The sequence below is a fragment of the Ursus maritimus genome, unplaced genomic scaffold, assembly GCF_017311325.1.
Source record: "Ursus maritimus isolate PB19 unplaced genomic scaffold, ASM1731132v1 scaffold_18, whole genome shotgun sequence".
NCBI classification, from domain to species: domain Eukaryota; kingdom Metazoa; phylum Chordata; class Mammalia; order Carnivora; family Ursidae; genus Ursus; species Ursus maritimus.
In genome coordinates this window covers 56,889,418-56,911,307 of record NW_024424230.1, presented here as the reverse complement: position 1 = coordinate 56,911,307, position 21,890 = coordinate 56,889,418, and the positions used below count along the sequence as shown (strand labels likewise).

At 41.7% G+C, this 21,890-nt stretch overlaps 1 protein-coding gene across 1 annotated transcript in view; it reads right to left on the bottom strand.

Annotated features, from left to right (window-relative positions):
- RAB31 (RAB31, member RAS oncogene family) overlaps nt 1–21,890 on the bottom strand; it is a 126,524-nt gene that overhangs the window by 37,977 nt on the left and 66,657 nt on the right. The window contains exons 4-5 of the mRNA XM_040632728.1: nt 5,940–6,011; nt 4,766–4,872 (exon numbers count right to left, since the gene is read on the bottom strand). Coding sequence (XP_040488662.1) covers nt 4,766–4,872; nt 5,940–6,011 — 179 coding nt within the window. The remainder of the gene's footprint in view (nt 1–4,765; nt 4,873–5,939; nt 6,012–21,890) is intronic.

Genomic DNA, 21,890 nt, shown 5'->3' with positions numbered 1-21,890 from the left:
GTAAGAGAACACTGGGCACTACACAAACAAATGAGATAATTTAGATGAAATGAATAAGTTCCTAAAAACACATAAATTATTCTAACTCCAGAAATAATAGAATACCTGAATATACCTACAGCAAGTAAAGAAACTGGATCAGTATACAAAATCTTTTCACAAAGAAAATCCTGGGTCCAGATGATTTCACCGATGATTTTATCAAACACTTAAAGAAGAGTTAACAACAATCTTTCACAAACTCTTCTGGGCAGTAGAAAAGAAGGGAACACTTTCCAATTCATTCTACAAAACCTACTGCCTTGAGATACCAACATCAAACAAAGACATCACAAAAAAACAAAAATGACAGACCAATATCCTCATGAATACAGACATACAAATCCTCAACAAAATATGAGCGAACAGAACCCAAAAGCATATAAAAAGGATTATGCATCATGGCTAAGTGGGATTTGTCCCAGGAATGCAGGTGGTTTAACGTTAGAAAATCAATTAATGTAATATGTTATATTAAGAGAATAAAGGACAAAAACCACATGATCACCTCAGAAGATGCAGAAAAAGCATTTGGCAAAATTCAACATTCATTCATGATTAAAAAAAAAAAAAACACACCCAACAAACTAAGTATAAAAGGGAACTTCCCATGCTGATGAAGAGGTCCTACATAACACGTAGTGCCAACATCACAGTAAGAACAACCAAATGTTCTGCCCCTAAGATCAGGAAGGAGACAATAATGCCTGCTCTTACCGTTTCTATACTAATTGTATTGGAGGTTCTGCACAGGGTAATTAGACAAGAAAAAGAAATAAAAAGCACCCAGACTGGAAAGGAAGAAATAAAACTATTTTCACAGACAACATAATCTTGTATACACTCAACGAAATTAACAAAACAATCCCATTCGCAATAGCATCAAGAAAAATCAAACACTTAGGAACAAGTATGAGAAAAGAAATGCAAAACTTGTACACTGACAACTATAAGACATGGGCAAAAGAAACTAAAGAAGACCTAAATAAAATGGAAAGGTATCTCATATTCATGGATCGGAAAATAATATTGTTAAGATGCCAATAATCCCCACATTGTTCTAAAGATTCAACATATTCTCTATTAAAATCCCAGCTGCCTTTTTTTGGCAGAAATTGAGAAGAGGATCCTAAAGTTCACATGGAAATGCAAAAGGCCCAGAGAGTCAAACAGTCAAACAATCTTGAAAAAGAAAAATTAAATTGGAGGACTTATAATTTCCAAATTCAAACTTATAAAACTACAGCAATCAAAATCCTGTGGCATCAGTAGAAGGATGTATAGATCAACTGAATACAGAGCCCAAAATAAGACTTACATTTATGGTCAACTAATTTTTGACAGAAGTGCCAAAAAAATTCAATGGGAAAAGGGTTGCCTTTTCAACAAATAGTGCTGGGAATTAGATATCCACACAGACAAAGATTAATTTGGACCCCTACCTCATAACACACACAATAATTAACTCTAAATGGGCGACAGATATAAATGTAAGCTCTAAAATTATAAAACTCTTAGAAAGCATACGAGTAAATCTCTGTGATTTTAATTAGCCAATCACTTGAGCATAAGACATAAAAAAGGGAAAAATCGCAAATTGGACATTACACTTTCGCATTTCAAGAGACACAATAAAGATTGTAAAGAGACAACTCATAAAAAGGAAGAAAATATTTGTAAATCATATATCTGATAAGGGACTTGTATTCAGAATACATAAAGAACTCTTACAACTCAATAATAAAAAGACAAGTAACTCAATTAAAAATTGGGCAGAGGATTTGAAGAAACATGTCTCCAAAGAAGATACACAAATGGTCAATAAGCATATGAGAAGATGTTTATCATTAGTCATTGGAAAAATACAAACCAAAACCACATTGACACAACTTCACACCCATTAGGATGGCAATAATGCAAAAGACAGGTAATAACAGTGCATTGGTTGACAATGTAGAGAAATTGGAACCTCGTACGTTGCCGGTAGGCATGCAAAATGGTGCAGCCACTGTGGAAAACAGTTGGACAGTTCTTCAAATTGTTAAACACAAAGTTTCCACATGACCCAGACATTTCACTCCTCATAATATACCCAAGAGAAACGTAAACATATGTCCACACAAAATTTGCCCATGATTGTTTACAGCAGCACTTTTTAAAGTGGCCAAAAAGTGGAAACAACTCAAATTTCAAGTTTCATTCAACTAGTGAATGAGAAAATAAAACGTGGTACATCCATACAATGAAATATTATTCCTTCATAAAAATGAATGAAGTACTAAGGCACACTACAACACAGAGGAATTTCATAGGCATTTATGCTCAGTGAAAGAAGCCGGTCACAAAAAACCACGTAAGTGCATGATTTGATTTATACCAAATGTCCAGAAAAAGCAAATTTATAAAGACAACAAAATACATTAGTGGTTGCCAGGGGCTGGAAGGAGTTGGACATTGGGAGTGACTGTAAATTGGCATGTTCTTTGTAGGGTGATGGAAATGTTCTAAAATTAGATGTGATGATGACTGTACAACCCTATAATTGTATGAAAGTTTACTGACTGGTACGCTTAAAACAGGTGGATTTTACGGTTTCTAACTTAGTTCAATGAAAAATAGTTATAAAAAATTAAAATTTTAAATTATCTATTAATAAATGCTTAAAAATTTACTGACATCCAACTGGTCTTTCTCTTTGATCTAATCAAACTGGTCTTTTTCATTGAGGTTGGAAAGAGTATTGCAAAGGGAGTCATTTCTTTGCTGCATGATTCTGTAACAAGTAGCATCTAACATAACTTTGGGCGTAACAAAAGATATATACTCCACACTTTATAAGCCACAACCTCAGCATCTTGAGAAGTCACGTACAGACCAATGAGGCCAAACTAGAGAAGAAAGGGTACTATGCAGACACGTGAACTAGCGGACAGAGGCCCCATGATGTGGCCATTGGGTGTAGCACCTGGACTGCCTCCCACTGGGGATGGAGGGGCTGTGCGTGAATTTACGGTTGAAAGGGAGATGGATGGATGGTGTCGGCTAGGGCATTTTGAAAACTGCACATATAGGCTGGGCACAAAGCAGAATGCCTGCTGAGGAGAATACTACACCAGTGCATGGAAGGCGAATTCCACCCCGAAACACGGTACATCTGTCTTCAGGTATCTGTGGCCAAGCCAACATGTCACAGACATATTTTGTCTGGCCAGGCTGCATTTTCTGGGAGCTTCCCCCTCTTCAAGACTACCTACCTTCCTACTCTCATCATGGTGATGGTGGGAAAAATCATCTCGTGCCACCCAAATCCCCTCTCTCGGCCACAAATGCCTTGTCATGATATGATGAAATCCTTCCACGGCAATTTAGACTAGATATAGAGAGAGTGCCAGAGACTAAAAATGGAACGTATCAAATGTCAGTCAGGCAACCCTGCTTTTTTACCATGTGGATATCAGTACCTTCCAATAAGTTCCCTTTTTCCTGAAAATAATTTCAAGTGAGATTCAGTTCCACATCAGCAAGAATCCTAACTAATTCCAGTCAACTTTATATCATCATCTGCTTAAATTCTAGTCCCTCAGCTCTGCCACAATCACAAGGCTTACTTAATACCTTTAAAGTCACACCTTTACTACAGTTCAATGGTGTCAGATAACAGTGCCTGCCCTCAGCAAAGATTGTCTCTACCCTTCTGATGACAAAAGCTAAAGTGATTCTCTTTTTGCAATTCTAGACAAGCAAGCTGTTTCAGGATTGCAGTAAAGAATGTAGAGATCTGAGCTAAGTCTGGGGAGTTTAAAGATTTGTCCAGCCCCCAGAAAAAAAAATGATTAAGTGGTGTTTATGGCTGTTATTATAAACCAACCCGATGCAATGTGATACAAAGCTTTTGGAATCCCAAAGAAACAGAGCAATTTGTCAAAGGCCATGTTAAGAGCTTTTGCAAGATCTATTTCCATTGTTTATCAAACTTTGGCTTAATCATACTTGGATGAACAAAACCTGAAGCATGATGTCATAGTCTTTATGAAGACCAACGACTGGAACTGCAGAGAGTTAAATTAACCAGGGGGATGGAGATGATGCAAATTCACTATTCCTTTTTCATTACATTTTTATTTAGTAAAAATAGCTAGCTTATCAGGCTGCATAAAGCAATCATCAAATCTCTAGTCCCTATGGACTAGGTCCCTGCAAACCTCATTCCAGGTAAAGAAAGGTCAACAATCCAGCGTCTGAGAGGGAAACCATAGTGTTTTAGTGAGATTATGTAGACCCGACTACACCCTTAAGTTAAAGTTAGAACTAAAACGAACATGGATGCTATGGGAAATGTTACAAATTCTCACTCTCCTTACCATATGGAAGTGTTATTAAAATGGCCATAGTTTAATAATGTCAATAAATAACAAAAAAGGTAACAATAAAAATAATAAAATCATTTAGCCCAAAGACCTCTAGAGTCAGGGATGTAACTGTGTTCTGTAGGAGAGATTTGGTTTTAATATCCGCTCCTAGGTGGTCCATCCAATTTGCATCTCATTATTTTCCCTTAATTCTACTCTGGTTGAATAAGTACTACCTAGACCACCCGTGAATGACCATCGATTAAATCATTATACTGAGAACAGACTTAACAACACAGGCATGACAGCTTTTTACATGTAGACATTCAGAGACGGAGGATATTCACTACAACAAAAAAATTTTTAATGCATCTTACCTAATATCTGAGAGATCACACTTGTTTCCAGCAATAGCCATTACAATGTTTTCTGGACCATGCTCCTTCAGTTCTTTCACCCATTTCTTCAGGGTATGAAATGAATCCTAAACCCAAAATGTAAATCAATCAATCACTGGAAAGACCCATCAACACAGTATCTCAACCAAGTAGAAATATAAACCCAACCCAACTTAACAGAGGAAAATATTTTTGGGAAAGTCACATACATTAACATCCTACCCCCATCTTGGCAGAAAACTTAATATTAGCTAAGTTACACTTAAATAGCCTGTAAAAGTTTCCTTTTCTAAAACTAAAACTTGACGAAGAAAATCATACTAGTAATTTTCTTCTATAAATAACATTAATTTAAAATGATAGCGTTGACTTAACATGAAAAAGACATGTTCATGCTTATTTCAGGAAAGAGCGAGAAAGAATACATACATACGTACTCTCTCTATCCCTCTCTCTCCTCCCCTGACCCTTTTCCTCTCGTCCTGTTTTCCTTTCTGCCCTTCACTCACAACCCTCGTCCAGCAAAGCAGTCGAGGCAGACACCACATTTAGGTAGAAGTGTTCGGGAACTCATGGACGGTAACAGTGATGGATCATTGAACCAGCAGTCCTGTGAGCTGAGTCAGCACTCCCGGGGTGGAAAAAAGACAGCCAGGAAACCACTGCAGTTCCTTGATGGATACTCTAGATCCTCAGCGTCATAACTAAAAATATGGTATACTATATATATGCAAATACACTACACGTACAGAAATATTACCCTTGACATTTTAAGTAGTGGGACTGAAACACTAATAGAAAATAAGCATTCCATAATTACAAAACATGCAGGACTTAGAAATTATTTTTCTCTTCCTGAAAAGCCAACATTCTGGAGAGCAGTACTGGCAGGCATGACCTTGCCTCTACGAACAGTCAATTTTAAAAATAAATGATCATTGTTGTTTATTTAATTTGGCCGATAAATTTGAAATGCTTCAATACCTATAGGGGAATAAACTCAATATATGGTGCTGATTATCCCTGGTTACCATGCTGTGAAATCTTATCGCAGGCTACTGGCAAGACTCAAGCAGTCAAGTCTCTGCTTTGGTTTTTCTACGACAGAGAATCAACAGAAGGGGCATCAGAATTTTAAAGGCGACATTCTTACCTGTTTGGTAATATCATATACTATGACAGCTGCAGCAGATCCACGATAGTACATGGGAGCCAGTGAATGAAACTGTTTAAGAACAATGAATAGTTTTATGCCAAAATCAACACATTTTATGCAACCCCAAGTTAAATATAAAATTCTCCTCCTACATTATCCCTATAGGACCCCTGAATTCCCTCTAGAATTTTCCCAGGAACCCTATTAGGCAATAAATTCTCCTCCTCGACCGCACATGTGCTTGTGGCTGACAGACCATGAAATTCACTTTTGGGCAAAGGCCAAAAATAAATTCTATTTTAAATGTTCCTCTTCTATGAATTTTCTTTTCTCTACTGCTCATTACTTATCTAATACGACTGACCCAGGGCAATCTCATTAGAATTATTCAGCGGTAAGAAAAAGATGCTTGCCAAGGGGAGGACAAAAGGAGACTGACACAGATCACAAGACCCTCGCTGAGTCCTTAATGAGGGCCAGGGAGCAAGGGCACCTCTGCAACCCACGCTCAGCCTGCAAGGCTGCTCTCCCTCAAAGGCACACGGTGACATAAACAAGGTCCATTCCAAGATGTGAGCAAAGCAAGACCATTGGTCACCAGAATCCTTTATCTCAAAACAGGATAGATAATTATGCTGAGGACATATAGAGATTCTATGTATATTCTGAAGAACAGATCTTTGAATACATTTGAAGACTATATCGTGGAAAGGTTTTGAAAGCTGAGAAGTAAGAGATAGCTCAACAGAAAAATGGACAAAGGATATACATAGTTAAATCTCCGGGGAAGAGACATAAATTACCAATAAATATTTTAAAATGTTCAATTACTGTAAAAGAAATGAAAATAAAAGCAATGAAGAAGCATGTATTAATTTATTAAATATCAAAAAGATTTATTATATCCATTGTTGGTTTGGATTTGGGCAGGGGGCCACTCTCATATGTTACATGAGAATGTATTTTAAGACCTTCGTGGGGCACCTGGATGGCTCAGTCGGTTAAGCACCTGCCTTTGGCTCAGGTCATGATCTCAGGGTCCTGGGATCGAGCCCCACGTCAGGGTTCCTGCTCAGTGGGGAGTCTGCTTCTCTCTCTCCCTCTACCCCTCCCCGCTGCTTGTTTGTGTTCTCTTTCTCTCTCTCTCTCTCTCAAGCTCTCTGTCTCTCTCAAACAAATAAATAAAATACTTAAAAAAAAAAACTTCGTATAAAAAGACGCTCAACATCACTCATCTTCAGGGAAATGCAAATCAGAATTACAGTGAGCTATCACACCTGTTAGGATAGCTGTTATCAAAAAGACAAAAGATAACAAGTATTGGTGAAGATGTGGAGAAAAGGGAACCCCGAAGCACCGTTGGGAATATAAATTGGTGCAACCACTGTAGAAAAGAGTACGAAGGGTCCATAAAAAACACATAACTATGTGATCCAGTAATTCCCCTTTTGGGTATATACCTAAAAGAAATGAAATCAAACACTTCGAAGAGATATCTGCACTTCCATGTTCCTCACAGCCTTATTCACAATGCACAAGACATGGAAACAACCTAAGTGCCTACTGATGAATGAATGCATGAATGAATGAATGAATGAATGAATGAAAAGAAAATGTGGTGTGTGTATACACAATAGAATAGTATCCAGCATTTAAAAAAGGAAATCCTGGGGCACCTGGGTGGCTCAGTCGTTAAGCGTCTGCCTTCGGCTCAGGGTGTGATCCCAGGGTCCTGGGATCGAGCCCCACATCAGGCTTCTCTACTAGGAGCCTGCTTCTTCCTTTCCCACTCACTTTCCCTGCTTGTGTTCTCTCTCTCGCTGGCTGTCTCTCTCTGTCAAATAAATAAATAAAATCTTATAAAATAAAATAAAATAAAATAAAATAAAATAGGAAATCCTGCCATTTGCAACAACATGGATGAATCTAAAACACATTATGCCAAGTGAAACAAGCCAGATGTAGAAAGCAAAAAAATGCATGATCTCATTTACATATGGAATCTTAAAAAGTCAAATACGTAGAAGCAGAGAGTAGAAGGGTGGTAACTAGGAGCGGGGAAAGGAGGGAATTGGGGAAATGTTGGTGAAAGGGTACAAAGTTGCAGTTACAGGGAATGAATAAGTTCTAGAAATAGAATGCACAGCATGATGACTATGTTAATTATATTGTGTTGAATCTGGAAATTTTCCAAAAGAGTAGACTTCAGGTGCTCTCATCATTTACAAAAGAGAAAAGGTAATTATGTGAGAAGATGTGTTAACTAGTTTGACTGTAGTAATAATTTCGCTATGTCTATGTACATCAAACCATCGTGTTGTACACCTTACAAAAATAATTTTTTTTAAAAGAAAGAGACTTTCTTTAAAAGCCACTGTTGATAATATATATCAAAAGTTAAATGTGCATATTGTTTGACCCAGCAATTCCACTTACAGGAACGTACCCTGGAGTGATCATCATACACCAAGATACACGTCCCTATGTTACACATGGGAGCAAATATCTGAAAACAACCTAACGGGTCGTCATAGAGAATCCATTAATGGTATCTGTGTATAAGGGAATATTCTTCAATAATTAAAATGATGGCGAGGACTGTCATTTACAGAGAAGGTTACATACTGTTGAAGGAATAAAAAGAAATGTCTCAAAGCAGCATAGGGAGCATGCTGTAATTTAGAGAAAAACGTGAGTGGGTGTGTCTATGTCTACAACAATGTTTCTCAATATGGTCACAGTGGGACTTCTAGTGATTTGTACATTTTTCTTATAAGAGTCTGCATTGCATTATACATAGCATAAATGCTTACAATTAAAAAAAAAATAAAATAGGTTTTTAAGTCAAAAAAGAAAAAGCAGCCATTTTTATTGGAGGGTAGGCTAAGGAGCAGGGAGGAAAGGAAGGATGGATCCTGAAGTTTTTTCCAGCGAACAACAGAATCATCATTCATTCATGTTTATTTCCCACATAATACTTATCACTGAATAAAAACCTGCCAAATTGAAATGATCCTATTTGGAAATGTGAAGCACATCAGTTTCCGAGGTTTCCCTTTCACTGCACTGAAGAAGGCTAGTGTGGCACTCTCAAGAGTGTGGAAGGAAGCAGGCTCTTTCGCAAATCCCAGCCCTTGTGCAAGCTTCCATCTTGAACAGAAATTGCCCTGGTGCCTCTGTGGTGTAAAGAAAAGGGCATGGGTTGGATGGAGCTCAGGATGAACCCAGGAGTTCCCAGCTGACGGCCCTTGGCCACTCGCCAGGACTCACTGGAGGACAGCGGGCCACTTACCATGCGCGCCTTTCATATTCACTGCCCAACACTGTGTATTTGTTGTAATTGTTAGGCATCAATAAATCTATTTTTAATTTGTACTTTGGCAATCCACTTCACATGTAGAAAATAAAATCAGAATTCCTGCCCAAAGGGAGGAAAAAGCAATGTATTTTTGAAACATTCCTGCTTTGCTAAGGGTAAGGAATGCATATAAAGTGTCCTTTAGCCCAATTATATAAAATGCCCATTTTTTTTCAAAATAGCTTATATATAAGAAAGGTCCACTTAAACACACCATGTAGGTACAAAATTTGTATCTCAAAAATCAAGATACTCGTGGACTCAAACACAGAGAGGAGCAAATTGTGGACATCTTCTTAAGACAGAGTTCGTTTTCAGCTACAATACCACGAACTGAATCTAAAATGGTCACTGGTGTGCAGGTCTCATGAATTATTGAATAGATCTTTGTATATAATGCATTACTTGTTCTTTCCTTCCTCCAAATGGAATCATTTTGAAATAAATCTGTTGGGGAAGCCACTTAAATGACTTTATTGCCGGGGAATTGGGGGTTTTAATGAGTTAAAAGTTCGTCTCAGTTCCAAAACCCAATAATACAATGACCAAAGGATAATATTTGTGGAGGACAAAAAGATAAATCACTTCTAGTCTACAACGTGTATATTCTCCCCCATACAAATACAAAAACGAAAGCACCACAATTGGCTTTAATCCTCAACATGACACAATTCAATTTCCGTAGAGTCCAAATTAAGACTGATGAAAACACATAAAAGATTCTTCTCGAAACAAAGTTTCACAATTACAGGAGGTTGCTGTAAGTTTTAAATCTCACTTCGAAGAGTTCTTTGAAAATTAGCAGGACAGATGTCAATTCAAAGTCCCTTCTTCCCTAAGTACCCAACAAAATATCTAGAATACCAAATTCAAGTGCTCAGATAACTCTCAAGTGACATTTAATTACTTAGCAAAAGCACAGGGAATTGTGAAAAGCCAATCTGACCCTCAAAAGAAATGGCTGCTCATGTACTTAGTGTGTTGCAACTGTGTGTTTTTTAACTGTTGCATGTCTACAGAATAAGAGAAGGGAACAGTCTTCAACCTTCCCAAACTTCTCAGCTTTTACAGATGGATGCTAACCCTGTCCCCACTTCTGGCAACTGGGAGAAGGATAAGTAGGCATAACCTTTCTAGAAAGCAACCAGACAAGGAATATCAAGAGTCCTAAAAATGTCCATACACTGATTCAACATCTGCACTTCTGAAGGGAATGCTCAGAGATGGTCACAAAGTCACCAGAATTCACTCCCAAATTACCAGTCATGCTGAAAAACTGGAGCCCATTTCAATGTCTAGCCATCAGGGACCAGAAACGTAAATTTGTCTAGACTCCCTCCGAGTCTAGATCTCTTCATACTTTGCCCTTAGCCATGCAGTGGACTGCTGGGCAGCAGTGAAACTCACACTTCTGAAAAATAAGAGATGGCACGAGAGACAAGGGGAGCCGTCTGGTACTTCCCAAGGGTCTTCTACAGAACCCTGGGCTCGTGAGGTGCTTTTTGGAAAAAAGGTTTCTTGGCCAAATAAGTTTGAAAAATGCTATGTGTAATAAAGCTCCCCTGGAGATTTGTGAAGTTTATTAGTACATTAAAGGCTCTGAAAATTTCTGTACTAAAGAAACCTATTTGTTTTGGTTTTAACTCAGACTTCTCAATTGATTTTTTTTACCTTTTTTCAAGTAATATTTATTAACATCTTGAGACCTAGTATGCTCAGAACCCACATTAAAAGCAAAGTATGAAGAGATCTAGAATCAAAGGGAGTCTAGACATCCATGCCTGGCTCTATTCTGGTAAATTTATGCAGGCAGTTAAGTGGGAAACAAAAGCAAAAGAAAATATCAAATTTCCTTACAACTTACAGCCCATTGACAAGTCCTTGAGACAGGCAGAGTGACTTTCCTCTAGGGACTCAACTGCCTCAATGTTAATGCTTTAGCTTAACATTAGCCTGACCTCCAGGATCCTGCAAGTCTCCTTTCACATATAAAAATTCCTTTGGAAACTTCCTTAATCTATAACCCCCCCCCCCAAGATATGTGTTAGCAATCATCCTCCAAGCATATGGCCCACTGATACACATCAGAAGGGACTCATGACTAAGGTAACTACTAGTAATAAATGAGCTTTTCCTAACAACAGCTAGCCCTCCAAGGTCCTGGAAACCTTGCTTCCCAATTCCTTAGAGACTGACGCTATCCTTTACCCACTCCCAACTTGAATGTATATAAACAGCCACTCCTCATGACCCCAGGGCAGCTCTTCCTGCCCACAGGTCTCATCCCGTGTTTTAATAAAACCACCCTGCTTGCACCGAAGATGACTCAAGAATTCTTTCTTGACCATCAGCTGGGAACCCCAATATTTTCATATCAGGTAATAATGGGGGTGGGGTCAGTGGTGATAACTAAGGTTTCTCCAGCTTTGTGATGACCAAGGTAAGACAGACTCTAGATGGAACCTCCTTCCTCTGCCCTGCCTTGATTCTTCCAAGTGCAATACACAAACCTCCTTTCTTCCCATCCCACACCATCCTGTACACGTGTGCATGCACAGTGGAAAGTATTATTGCAGGAAATATCCTCATCCTCCAGACCACCCAGTCTGCTTCAGGCAAAATTCCTTAAATGCAGGTTTGTGGCATCATAAATTCCATAGCAGCAAAAATTCTGCATGTCAAGAATGAGCAGTAGTGGAAAACACATGAAGTTTCCAAACAAGGACAGGCTCCAGCTGGGCTCTGCCTCCCCAGATGAGAATTATCCAAGCCAGACCGCTCTTGCATCCAGTCCAGGAACTTGTAGGGAAGGGTTATGTGTTCCAGTTCTCAGAGAACACTGTCCCCGGTGAGTCGCTTCGATGCCGCCTGGGAGCCCAGGCTGGCCTGTCCCGTGTGCCAGCACACAATGAGAAATTCTCACCATCCCACAGAACCCTGAGGACATGGACAGTCAAGGGCAGAAGCCAAAACATATCCCATGGTTCATGAGGATTCAAACAAAGAGGGAAGTGGTAGAGGAAAATTCTTGACATTCCCAACATTCTCAGCTGGCAAAAGCTGAATGGAAAAACCATTACTGAATGTTCTTTCTGTGCCATTCAGAAGAACCTTTCTGATGTTTACACAGACCCTCTCTCTCCACAGAAAAGCAGAAGGCCTATTTATATGCCCACTCAGATGTCCTAAAATCCAATAGTAGGTAAAGCGGAATAGAAAAAGGGCTGGGAAACTATATGGCAGACTGTTAACAGTAGCTATCTCTGAATAATGCCATTATAAGCAGACCACCACTTGTTGTAGTATGTCTGGATTATTTTTTAAAAATTTTGATAGGATACACTACTTTAACAATGAGAAGGGATAACCCCCTCCCCCCTTCTTTCTTCTTTCTTTCAATTTGCCAGTAAAGTCAAAGAGCTTCCTCGGCATTCAGGGATAAGAGCATTGAAGCAAAAGTATCAGGAGGAAGCTGGGTTTCAGAAGTAAACTGACCGCCGTTTGACTCCTTTTGGACAAGGTACGGTGCAAACCTTCTTTAGGAGACAACAATACAGCACAAATCCAACATCCTTCCACAAAAAAAGGTGTTGGTGGGGAGGCCATGGATTTGTGTTTTGTGAAAGACAAGGTAATGAACTGGCATACTCTGACCCTTAGAATAATGTACAAGACAGAAGCCAAGATTTTGAAGTGATGTAGAAATACACTTCTTCCCACCCACGTAATACCCAACTACAGAGAACCTCAGCTCTAATTCCTGTCTGTTAGCAAGCCAATGGAATTTCCTCCAAGTCCAGAACTCTGCCCCACCCTGTCCCAAAGTTATCTGCATTTCTCATCACACACAGTCCCCGTTCATTGGAAGGAAATGCCATGAGGGTTGGTCATGGCTCTCCCTCTCTCCTACTCCACTCAGGTTGCTTGGGTCTCTCCTGTCTGTATATAGACCTCCTGTTCACAGTAAACATCCCATCTTCAAGACACGTCTCCCTGCAAAACCGGACAGCAAAGCAAACATCACCTGGGATTACGCGCAGAGCAGGACAGACCTTGGCCCGTGGGCCCCAAAGCGGGGCCTGATCCCGCACTCCCTGACGGTGGTACCCGTCCTACAGCCCTGCCACCATGGTGGCCACAGGAAGCCTGCCTTGCTGGGCACCCACAAGGAGCTTCCCGAGTCTGTGTCAGCACCTTGTTAGGAAGAGATCAGAGTCACACAAAACACACTTGCAGGCATGGTTTCATTCACCCCCAAAGCACCAGGCACCCAGGCCTCTGTCTGTGTTCACCAAGTGCAGCCTTTGGACCCATCTTTCCTTGACTGGTTATCTGGAACTTTCCACTGGAGTATTTAAATACTGTAGTGGCCACACAGCAGCTAGAGGAATCCTGTTTTTAACTTGTGAGTTATGTTATTTACACATACCATCGAATCTATTTTTAACTTTTTAATTGTGGAAATTTTCAACCATACGCACAAGAAGAGAGCAAGGTATAATGCACTTTCATGCTCTCATCTCCTAGTCTCAAGATCAGCCCAAACACATGGCCCCTGGCCTGTTTCCACCTCCCCTCCCACCCCACCCCCGCCACTGGAATCTTCGGAAGCAAACACTCGACGTCATACTATGTTAACTGTAAAGCAGAGTGGTTTTTTCTTCAAACAAAGTCAAATTGTGTCATTTTTCAAAATCCTTCTAACTTACTAATCATAAAATCCAAACTCTGTCCTATGGTGTCACTTGGGCACTCGGCCCGTCCTCCCCCTCTCTCTCCCCAATCCCTGGCCTCCTCTCTGCTCCCCGAATGAGCAGCCACAGGGAGCCCTCAGGGTCGTCTCACATGCCTTCCCCAGACTGGACCCACCTCCACTAGACATCCTCACTCCCACCTTTCATTCACAACTTTTTCAACCGCCACTTCCTCTGAGAACCCTTCTTGACCCCTACCTGGGCCATAGCAGGGACTCGGCAAATACGTAACAACAGAACACATGTGATGAATCAATAATCCTGTGAAGGCAGGTAGACTAGATTAAACTGTTCCTATTTTACAGATGAAAAAATAGGCTCATAATGGTTCAGTAAATTGCCCACAGACACACAGCTCTTAAATGGTGTAACCAGCCCTTGAACACAGGTCTTCTGATGCCAAGTTCCATACTCTTTCCATTCCTCAGTTGCTTCTCTGCAATGAAACGCTGCATAAGTTGATGTAATGCAGATACGGGCTTATACTAAACATAGGCACTCATTCAACAAGGATCTATTGAACACTTGGTATATGATGGGGACTCTTCTAAGGAGGTGGCAGGTAGAATAACAGTCCCCAGAGATGTCCACATCTAAATCCCATATTATGCTACATGGCAAGGGGGCATTGAGGCTGCCAATGGAATTAAGGTTGCTGACCAGCTGACCTTGAGATGGGAAGGTTATCCTGCATTATACAGTGTTCAGCATCACCATCAGGGTCCTTACAAGTGGCAGAGGAAGGCAAGAGTCAGAGAGCTTGGAAGATGCTCTGCTGCTGGCCTTGAAGATGGAGGGAGGAATGCGGGCACAAACCAGGGAACGCGGGCAGCCTCTGAAAATGGCCAGGAATGGATTCTTCCCCAGTGCGTCCAGAAAGGAACACAGCCTTGCCTATGCCTTGGTATTGGCCTGGTAAGCCCTTCTCGGACTTCTGACTTTCAGAACTGTGAGCCAGCTGTTTGCTACTAAATGTGTGGTGATCTGTTCCAGCAGCCCTAGGAAACAAATAGAAGGTGAAGAAGAAGGGTGGAGTCAGGCCACCTTCAAAGGGGCTGCTCTGAATATAAATGTCTCCTAACAGCGAACTCTGTGTTCTAAGGACACTCCAGCTGTTCCTGTTTAGACACGTCCTTTGGTGCCTCGGGAGCACGCTCTTTTGTTATTAAATGAAGTCCATGTGCCTAATTTCCTTGTCACGAATGACATTCACAGGCTTCATAGGCCCTTTGGTTTGTATTTGAACCAGACTTAGGAAATAAGGTGCACAAAAGTAGAAAGCAAAGGGAGGGAGAGGCAGGAATGGAGGGGAGAGGAGGGGAGGGGAGGGGAGGGGAGGGGAGGGGAGAAACACACAACCAGATAAAGAGCTTCTCCCATTCTTCTTCCCAAGCGCAAGGCTGTCTTGCCCACGGAGAGTCAGAGAACGGAAATTGGCCTCAACCCAGGAGGCACAGACAATGCTTCATAATTAGACGCTACTTAGAGCGTCCCAGACCAAAATACACACCAGTAAAATGTCACTGCCTGACTTGTAAGGAATCTTCCCCTAGCGGCGTGGCCGTCCTTCCCAGAACACGCCTGTCCCCCCAGAGGGGCAGCGCAGGCAGACCTGGAGGAGGGCAGACACCCAACGGGGAACAACGGACAACGGTGGGGTCTGCTGTGACAGAGAGGGTGCTGCAGGGCCAGGGGACCGGGGCCACTCTCAGGCAGAAGCTCACCCTTGCTTTGTAAGACTGCATGCTCGAGGCTTCCCTCCCCGTGCTCCTGCCTGTCCACTCCCCAGTTCGTCTCCCTCACTTCCGGCCTTCCCATAGCACTGGCTGAGGGCACGAGAGCTTGGAGTTTCCCTTCGGACTTACTACATTTATTGTAATATATAGACATGTCCTTCCTCTTTCTCTCCTGCCAGTGGCATTCTGCACCCACCCTCCTAATTTCCTCAATGACACCAACACCCCCAAACGGAACACGTCTGGGAACGGGTCTGCCCACAATGGCGGCTTTAGCCCTGCCCACACTGCTGCTGTCCCGCGGCCCAACTCAAGCGCCACCGTCACACTCTCCTTCTGCAGCTTCTGTCACCAATGTTTACACGTCCCTGGACCTCTTCAGCTGCACCACTTTCCAACTGGGAGATTCCTGAGGCTTCTTCTAAAAGGAGAGGCGGGGGCACAACCCTATCACAGTAGCTGTCGACCCCATTTTTAACAGCATATACTGGACGGGCAGGCTGCTGCTGTGTCTCTTTACCACACAGTCTTCGTTGGGTTTTCCTTTTGAGGGGGTGTCACAGGAGCGGAGGGTGGAGAGGCGGAGTATTTCCTTTATCAGGATGTCCGCGTGCACTAATTAAACGTACGGTTCTCTTGTGACAGACCGGGAAGGAAAGCAAACCAGGTATTGATCCTCTTCCACTGAAGGTGAATTCTGACGAAAACCGTTCTCCAGGGGGTGTGGGAAGGCACAGGAGGGTGAAGCAGCCCCCCAGCCTTGGTGAGGAGCAGGCCTGCAAGGGTGCTGTTGCTGCTGCCGCGGGGGGCAGGGCCTGTGTCTCCAGTAGCCGCAGGGCAAGCAAGGAGAAAACAAAGAGCAGCTCATTCAGAGCTTCTCAGAGGCCCCATTCTTCAAGGACTTACAAAGGTCAAAATTTCCTCGGACTTGAGCCACAGTCTATGAAAAGAGAACCGCTTTCTTGACCACAGAGACCGGGGCCCCAAAGAAAGAAGGAAAGAAAGCAAAGGAAGTTTCTCTTGATGTTTGTCAAGACCGAACTTGACCTCAGCTATTTGCTGCCTCTGGTCTCGTTTCTTTCTCAGGGACCCACAGAGACCCGGCGTTTCAGCCACGGCCCTGCCTGGCTGCCTCTCAGCTGTCTCTGCACATGTCGTCCTGTCCCTGTAGGAGCCTGGGAGGCGCTTGCAAACGTAGGCCGAGGGAGGCAACAGCAGCATGGCTCCACAGCACGCCAACCCGTGGGCTCCGGGAGGGCACCCCGGGACTTTGCCTTCAGCAGGTGTCCAGCTTCCAGGAAAACTTTTTTTTTTTTTTAGGATTTTATTTATTTATTTGTCAGAGAGAGAGGGAGCGCACAAGCAGGGGGAGCAGCAGGCAGAGGGAGAAGCAGGTTGTCTGCTGAGCATGGAGCCCGATGTGGGGCTCAATCCCCGGGTCGTGGGATCACAACCTGAGCCAAAGGCAGATGCTTAATGACTGAGCCACCCAGGCATCCCGACCAGGAAAACTTCTGACAGAGGAAACAAGCAAAGAGTAAACAAATCTGGGTGGTGTAAATATACTTACTGTATTATTTTCTGGAGTGCTTGAAATATCTCAAAATTAGGGGGAAGAAAGTTTGTACACTCACTAGAAGAGTCACTATAAGCCTTTGAATCAATGGGTTTTAGCATATTATCACACTATCTTGAGTAGTATGTATTATGGTAATAAAGTCTGGTCCTGGTTAGACAATACTGCTGAAATCAGCTGCAAATACTACTACTTTGAAGATAGGTTTCTTCTTTTAAAAAACATAATTCAGTCAAGTATCATGTATCTTAAATCTAGTAATAGTTTGGTAAATTGTAAGTGATCACCTCACAAAGATAAACTTATTTATAGTTCTATATGAATTTGCTACAGGGAATGCATTTTAACATTTCAAAGATTTAATATTTTATTCAGAATTTTTTCTTTAGGTACCATTCTGAGGTCAAGGCTGCACTTCTGGTCCGTAATTAGAGATGAAAAACAGCTTGTTTGGGGCACCTGGGTGGCTCAGTCGTTAAGCTATCTAAATAAAAACTCGTACATAAATGCTTAAAGCAGCTTTACTCATAAAAGGCAAAAGGTGGAAACAATCTAAATGTTCATCACCTGATGAATGGATAAACAAAATGTAGGGCATCCACACGATGGAATATTAGTCAGCCATGAAAAAGAAGGAAGCACTGATTCAAGTTACAATGTGGATGAACACTGATAACATGCTAAGTGAAAGACACAGAGTGCATGATTCCATTTATATGAAATGTTCAGATGAGGCAAATCTAGAGGCAGAAAGCAGCCAAGGGCTGGGGGACTTAGGAAGAAATGGAGAATGACTGTTAATGGGTTTAAAATGAAGTGTAGCAACAGCTGCACAATCTTAATATACTAGACTCCACCGAACTGTGCACTTGAAATGAGTAAATGATATGGTCTGTGAATTATATCTCAATAAAGCTGGGTTTTTTTAAAGATTTTATTTATTTATTTGAGAGAGAGAGAGAGACAGCATGCGCAGCGGGGAAAGGAAGAAGCAGGCTTCCTGCTGAGCAGGGACCCCAACGCAGGGCTCCATTCCAGGACCCTGGGATCATGACCTGAGCTGAAGGCAGATGCTTCACTGACTCAGCCCCCCAGGCGCCCCTCAATAAAGCTGTTTTTAAAAAAGAGAGGTAATACTCTACACACTGATAATCCACACAGAAACAAATGCTGACAAAAGCGTTTATCAGTTAATTTTATTTCCAACCACTAAAACTCCAGGATGGATTATCCAAAAAAGATGAAAGCATGGCTCAGCTGCTTCGGAGGTGAACCAGGGAATGAAAACAAAAAGCTTATGAGATGGAAGCTCTGAGCAAGTCTAGAACGGGTGCGGGAGTGGGCAGGAAAAGAGCTCCCTTGTCAAGGAAAAGGTAAACAGAGAATTGCACACCATAGCTCTTTTCAGAAACACAGGGAGGGACCATCTCAGGCACCAGGAAGTAATGAACATACCGTTGACCCTTGAACAACCCAGGTTTGAACTGCACAGGTGTACTTAAATGCAGATTTTTTATAGTACGGTACTGTAAACACATTTTGTTATGATTTTCTAATAACATTTTCTTTTCTCTAGCTGACTTTCTTGTAAGAGTAAGTATATTACATGTAACACACACAACATGTGTTCTCAGGAAGGCTTCCAGGCAACAGTAGGTATTAGTAATTACGTTTTGGGGGAGTCCAAAGTTATACATGGATTTTCAACTGTGTGGGGGGTCAGCACCCCTAACCCCCACGTTGTTCAAGGGTCCACTGTATTTTAAAAGCCACAGGAGGGCAAACATTATCTCTACAGTTTCAGATTTCTTAACAGGAAATTCATTTTGGATAAAACATTGTGGGAGTGTGTAAACGTAAAGCTCAGTGGGAGAAGACTGAGGTAGATGTCTGAAAAGAAGTTCCAGGCCAGACGAAGTGGAGCCCCAAAGTACGCAGAGCAAGAGAACCCAATAGAAGCCTGTGGCAGACAAATTATGATGACCAAGTAATTGTTCACCTCTGTGTGAATCCATACCCTGTTTATGCCCATGTAGTCTTCTCACTTCCTCTAAAGGCTGTGTCCAGCTATCATTTGACTTTGGGCTAAGCCATCTGACTTGCCTTGGAAAATGGAATATAGGCAGGTGTCACGTGCTCGTTCTAACCCTAGCATTAAAAGCCTTGAATCTGTGCCTTGCTCCTCGTGCTTCTGCACTGAGGAGAGTTTCCTCAGGTAGCTGCTGTCTCTCTAACCCCAGAAGGAACAAGCAAGTAGACTCCCCCCGGCCCCCACAGAGACCCACAGTTTGTAGCAGAGCCGCCTCGGCTAGAGAGCTCCGTAATATTCTTGTAACTTTTCTGTAAGTACCAGAGTATTCTTTTTTTTGTAGGCTCCACCCCAGTGTGAAGCCCAACATGGCGCTTGAACTCATGACCCTGAGATCAAGACCTGAGTGGAGATCAGGAGTCATATATTTAACCAACTGAGCCACCCAGGGGACCCAGTATAAGAGTGCTTTTAAATAAAAAGATTTAAAAAAAAGAATTAACATACAGCCATGTGTCAATTGTCAGAATTAATAATTCTAAATTCTAAATAAAGTCTTGTTTATTTAAGGTCATATTTAGATTTCTACAACATCTCAATCTATTATTAGATAATACGGGTCCTATATAGTGTTCAATATTGTTCTTACTTGGCATTTCTTTCATTTTCAGTGTTCTATCAATTTTTTTACAATACCCAAAAAAGACAGTAGTTAAAAATTATATAACTTCCTACACAAATCTTTGCATCATGTCATTTTACCATTACCTTCAAAGCTCCATAATTCCTGGTAAGTATTGGGAAGTGGGGGGGGGGCTATTTTTTAGTCTGCACGTGCGTTCTCCAATTTCATCTTTAAAAAGTATGTAATGATGAGCTTGATTTCAGAAGTCAATCTATTCAACTTCAGATGTGTTAGTAGTGTCAGAGGAGAGCTTTTATTCTAACCGAAGAACCATCAATTCACCTTCGCGGAATGTGTGACTGTGGTGCATTTGAAACCCAAATTTTACAAATACAACTATTCTGACTGAAGCACTAGGGCAGATAGACAGCCATAACACTGACTTCAACCCAACTGAAACAAGATAATAAGATGATGTTAGTATCTGTTCATGTTAGATACTTAGAACAATATTACTCTGATGGATCAGATCAGGAAAATGAAGCACGGAATTCTCCCAAGATACGAACATTTTAATGGTATTATCCTATGGATTGCAATTGTGTTTTAAAGCAAAAACAGAATGACTTGGAAGCACACCTCTAAAACATGGAGGCTGCAATTCCTATTGACGAGACTTTTTTTTTGAGAGGGAGAGAGAGTGGGGAGGGCAGAAGGAGAGGGAGAGAGAGAATCCCAAGCAGTCTCCACACTCAGCACAGAGCCCAATGCAGGGTTTGATCTCACAACCCTGACACCAAGACCTGAGCTGAAATCAAGAGTCAGCCACTTAACCAACTGAGCCACCCGGGTTCCCCGAAAACAATTTTTAGTAACAATGAGGATACTCTAGTCCCCAATTTATGCGGAAAAACAAAGAAGGTAGTCAAAAGGAAACCCAAAGGGAAAGATGGATGTGTTGACACATTACGACAGCAGTCTCGTCTTCCCATCACAAACCCTGATCAGTGGGAGATAGGAGGATGAAGCTGGGCAGATAAATTCCTTTCTCTCCCCTGGGACCACTTTGAGCTCCTCTGTATATCCTTCCAGAGGCGTCTGCTGACCTACTGCTGAGTTCTCCTCACAGCTCCATGCAAAGCAGAAACCAGCACAGCAACTCATTCCGAGAGGACAGGATGAAAACCCCCAAAAGCCCACACCAACACTACAACACAGGCACTCCAATGGCACTCTTGCCCCCTCTACACCCCTCTTGGCAGCAACAAACTGAATGCACAAACCTTGAAAATGTTAAGCTTCTAATAAATTGGATTCAACAATCACTTGGTTATTGAAAATGGTTACATTTGAAAAAAAAATTTTTATAGAGGCAATCTATGTCTTACCATTTGCCATCGAAAGGATCAAAAGATGTCCGTCATATACAGTTGAATGAAAAGCATAATTAGGACAGCATATCAAGAACGAACACTCTGTTCTACAAAGAGGGGGAGGAAAAGAGGGATCCTTTTACAGTTCCAGTGCTCAGACGGGAGAGTGATTTTTCATGAGTACGAATTTGTGCCACAAATGTAGTCCCGAATTAATATCGTGTATGATAGGCAGAAGTGGTTCGATAGCTCCGCAAATAAACAAATACTGAGTAATTAACACATACAAAGCACTGCACTGAGTATTATCACCCTTTGAGGACCCAGAATCCATGTCTTTATATGATCAAATAATAAATCCAAAGAGATTTTGTTTGTTTAGAATTGTGAAGACTAAGAAGAACAGTAACCGATTTCTACAAGGATAAGGAGGGATAATAAAGCGCGCTGGACTCCAACAATTAATGAGACAGAACGAGCAGCAGTAGGCACACGCA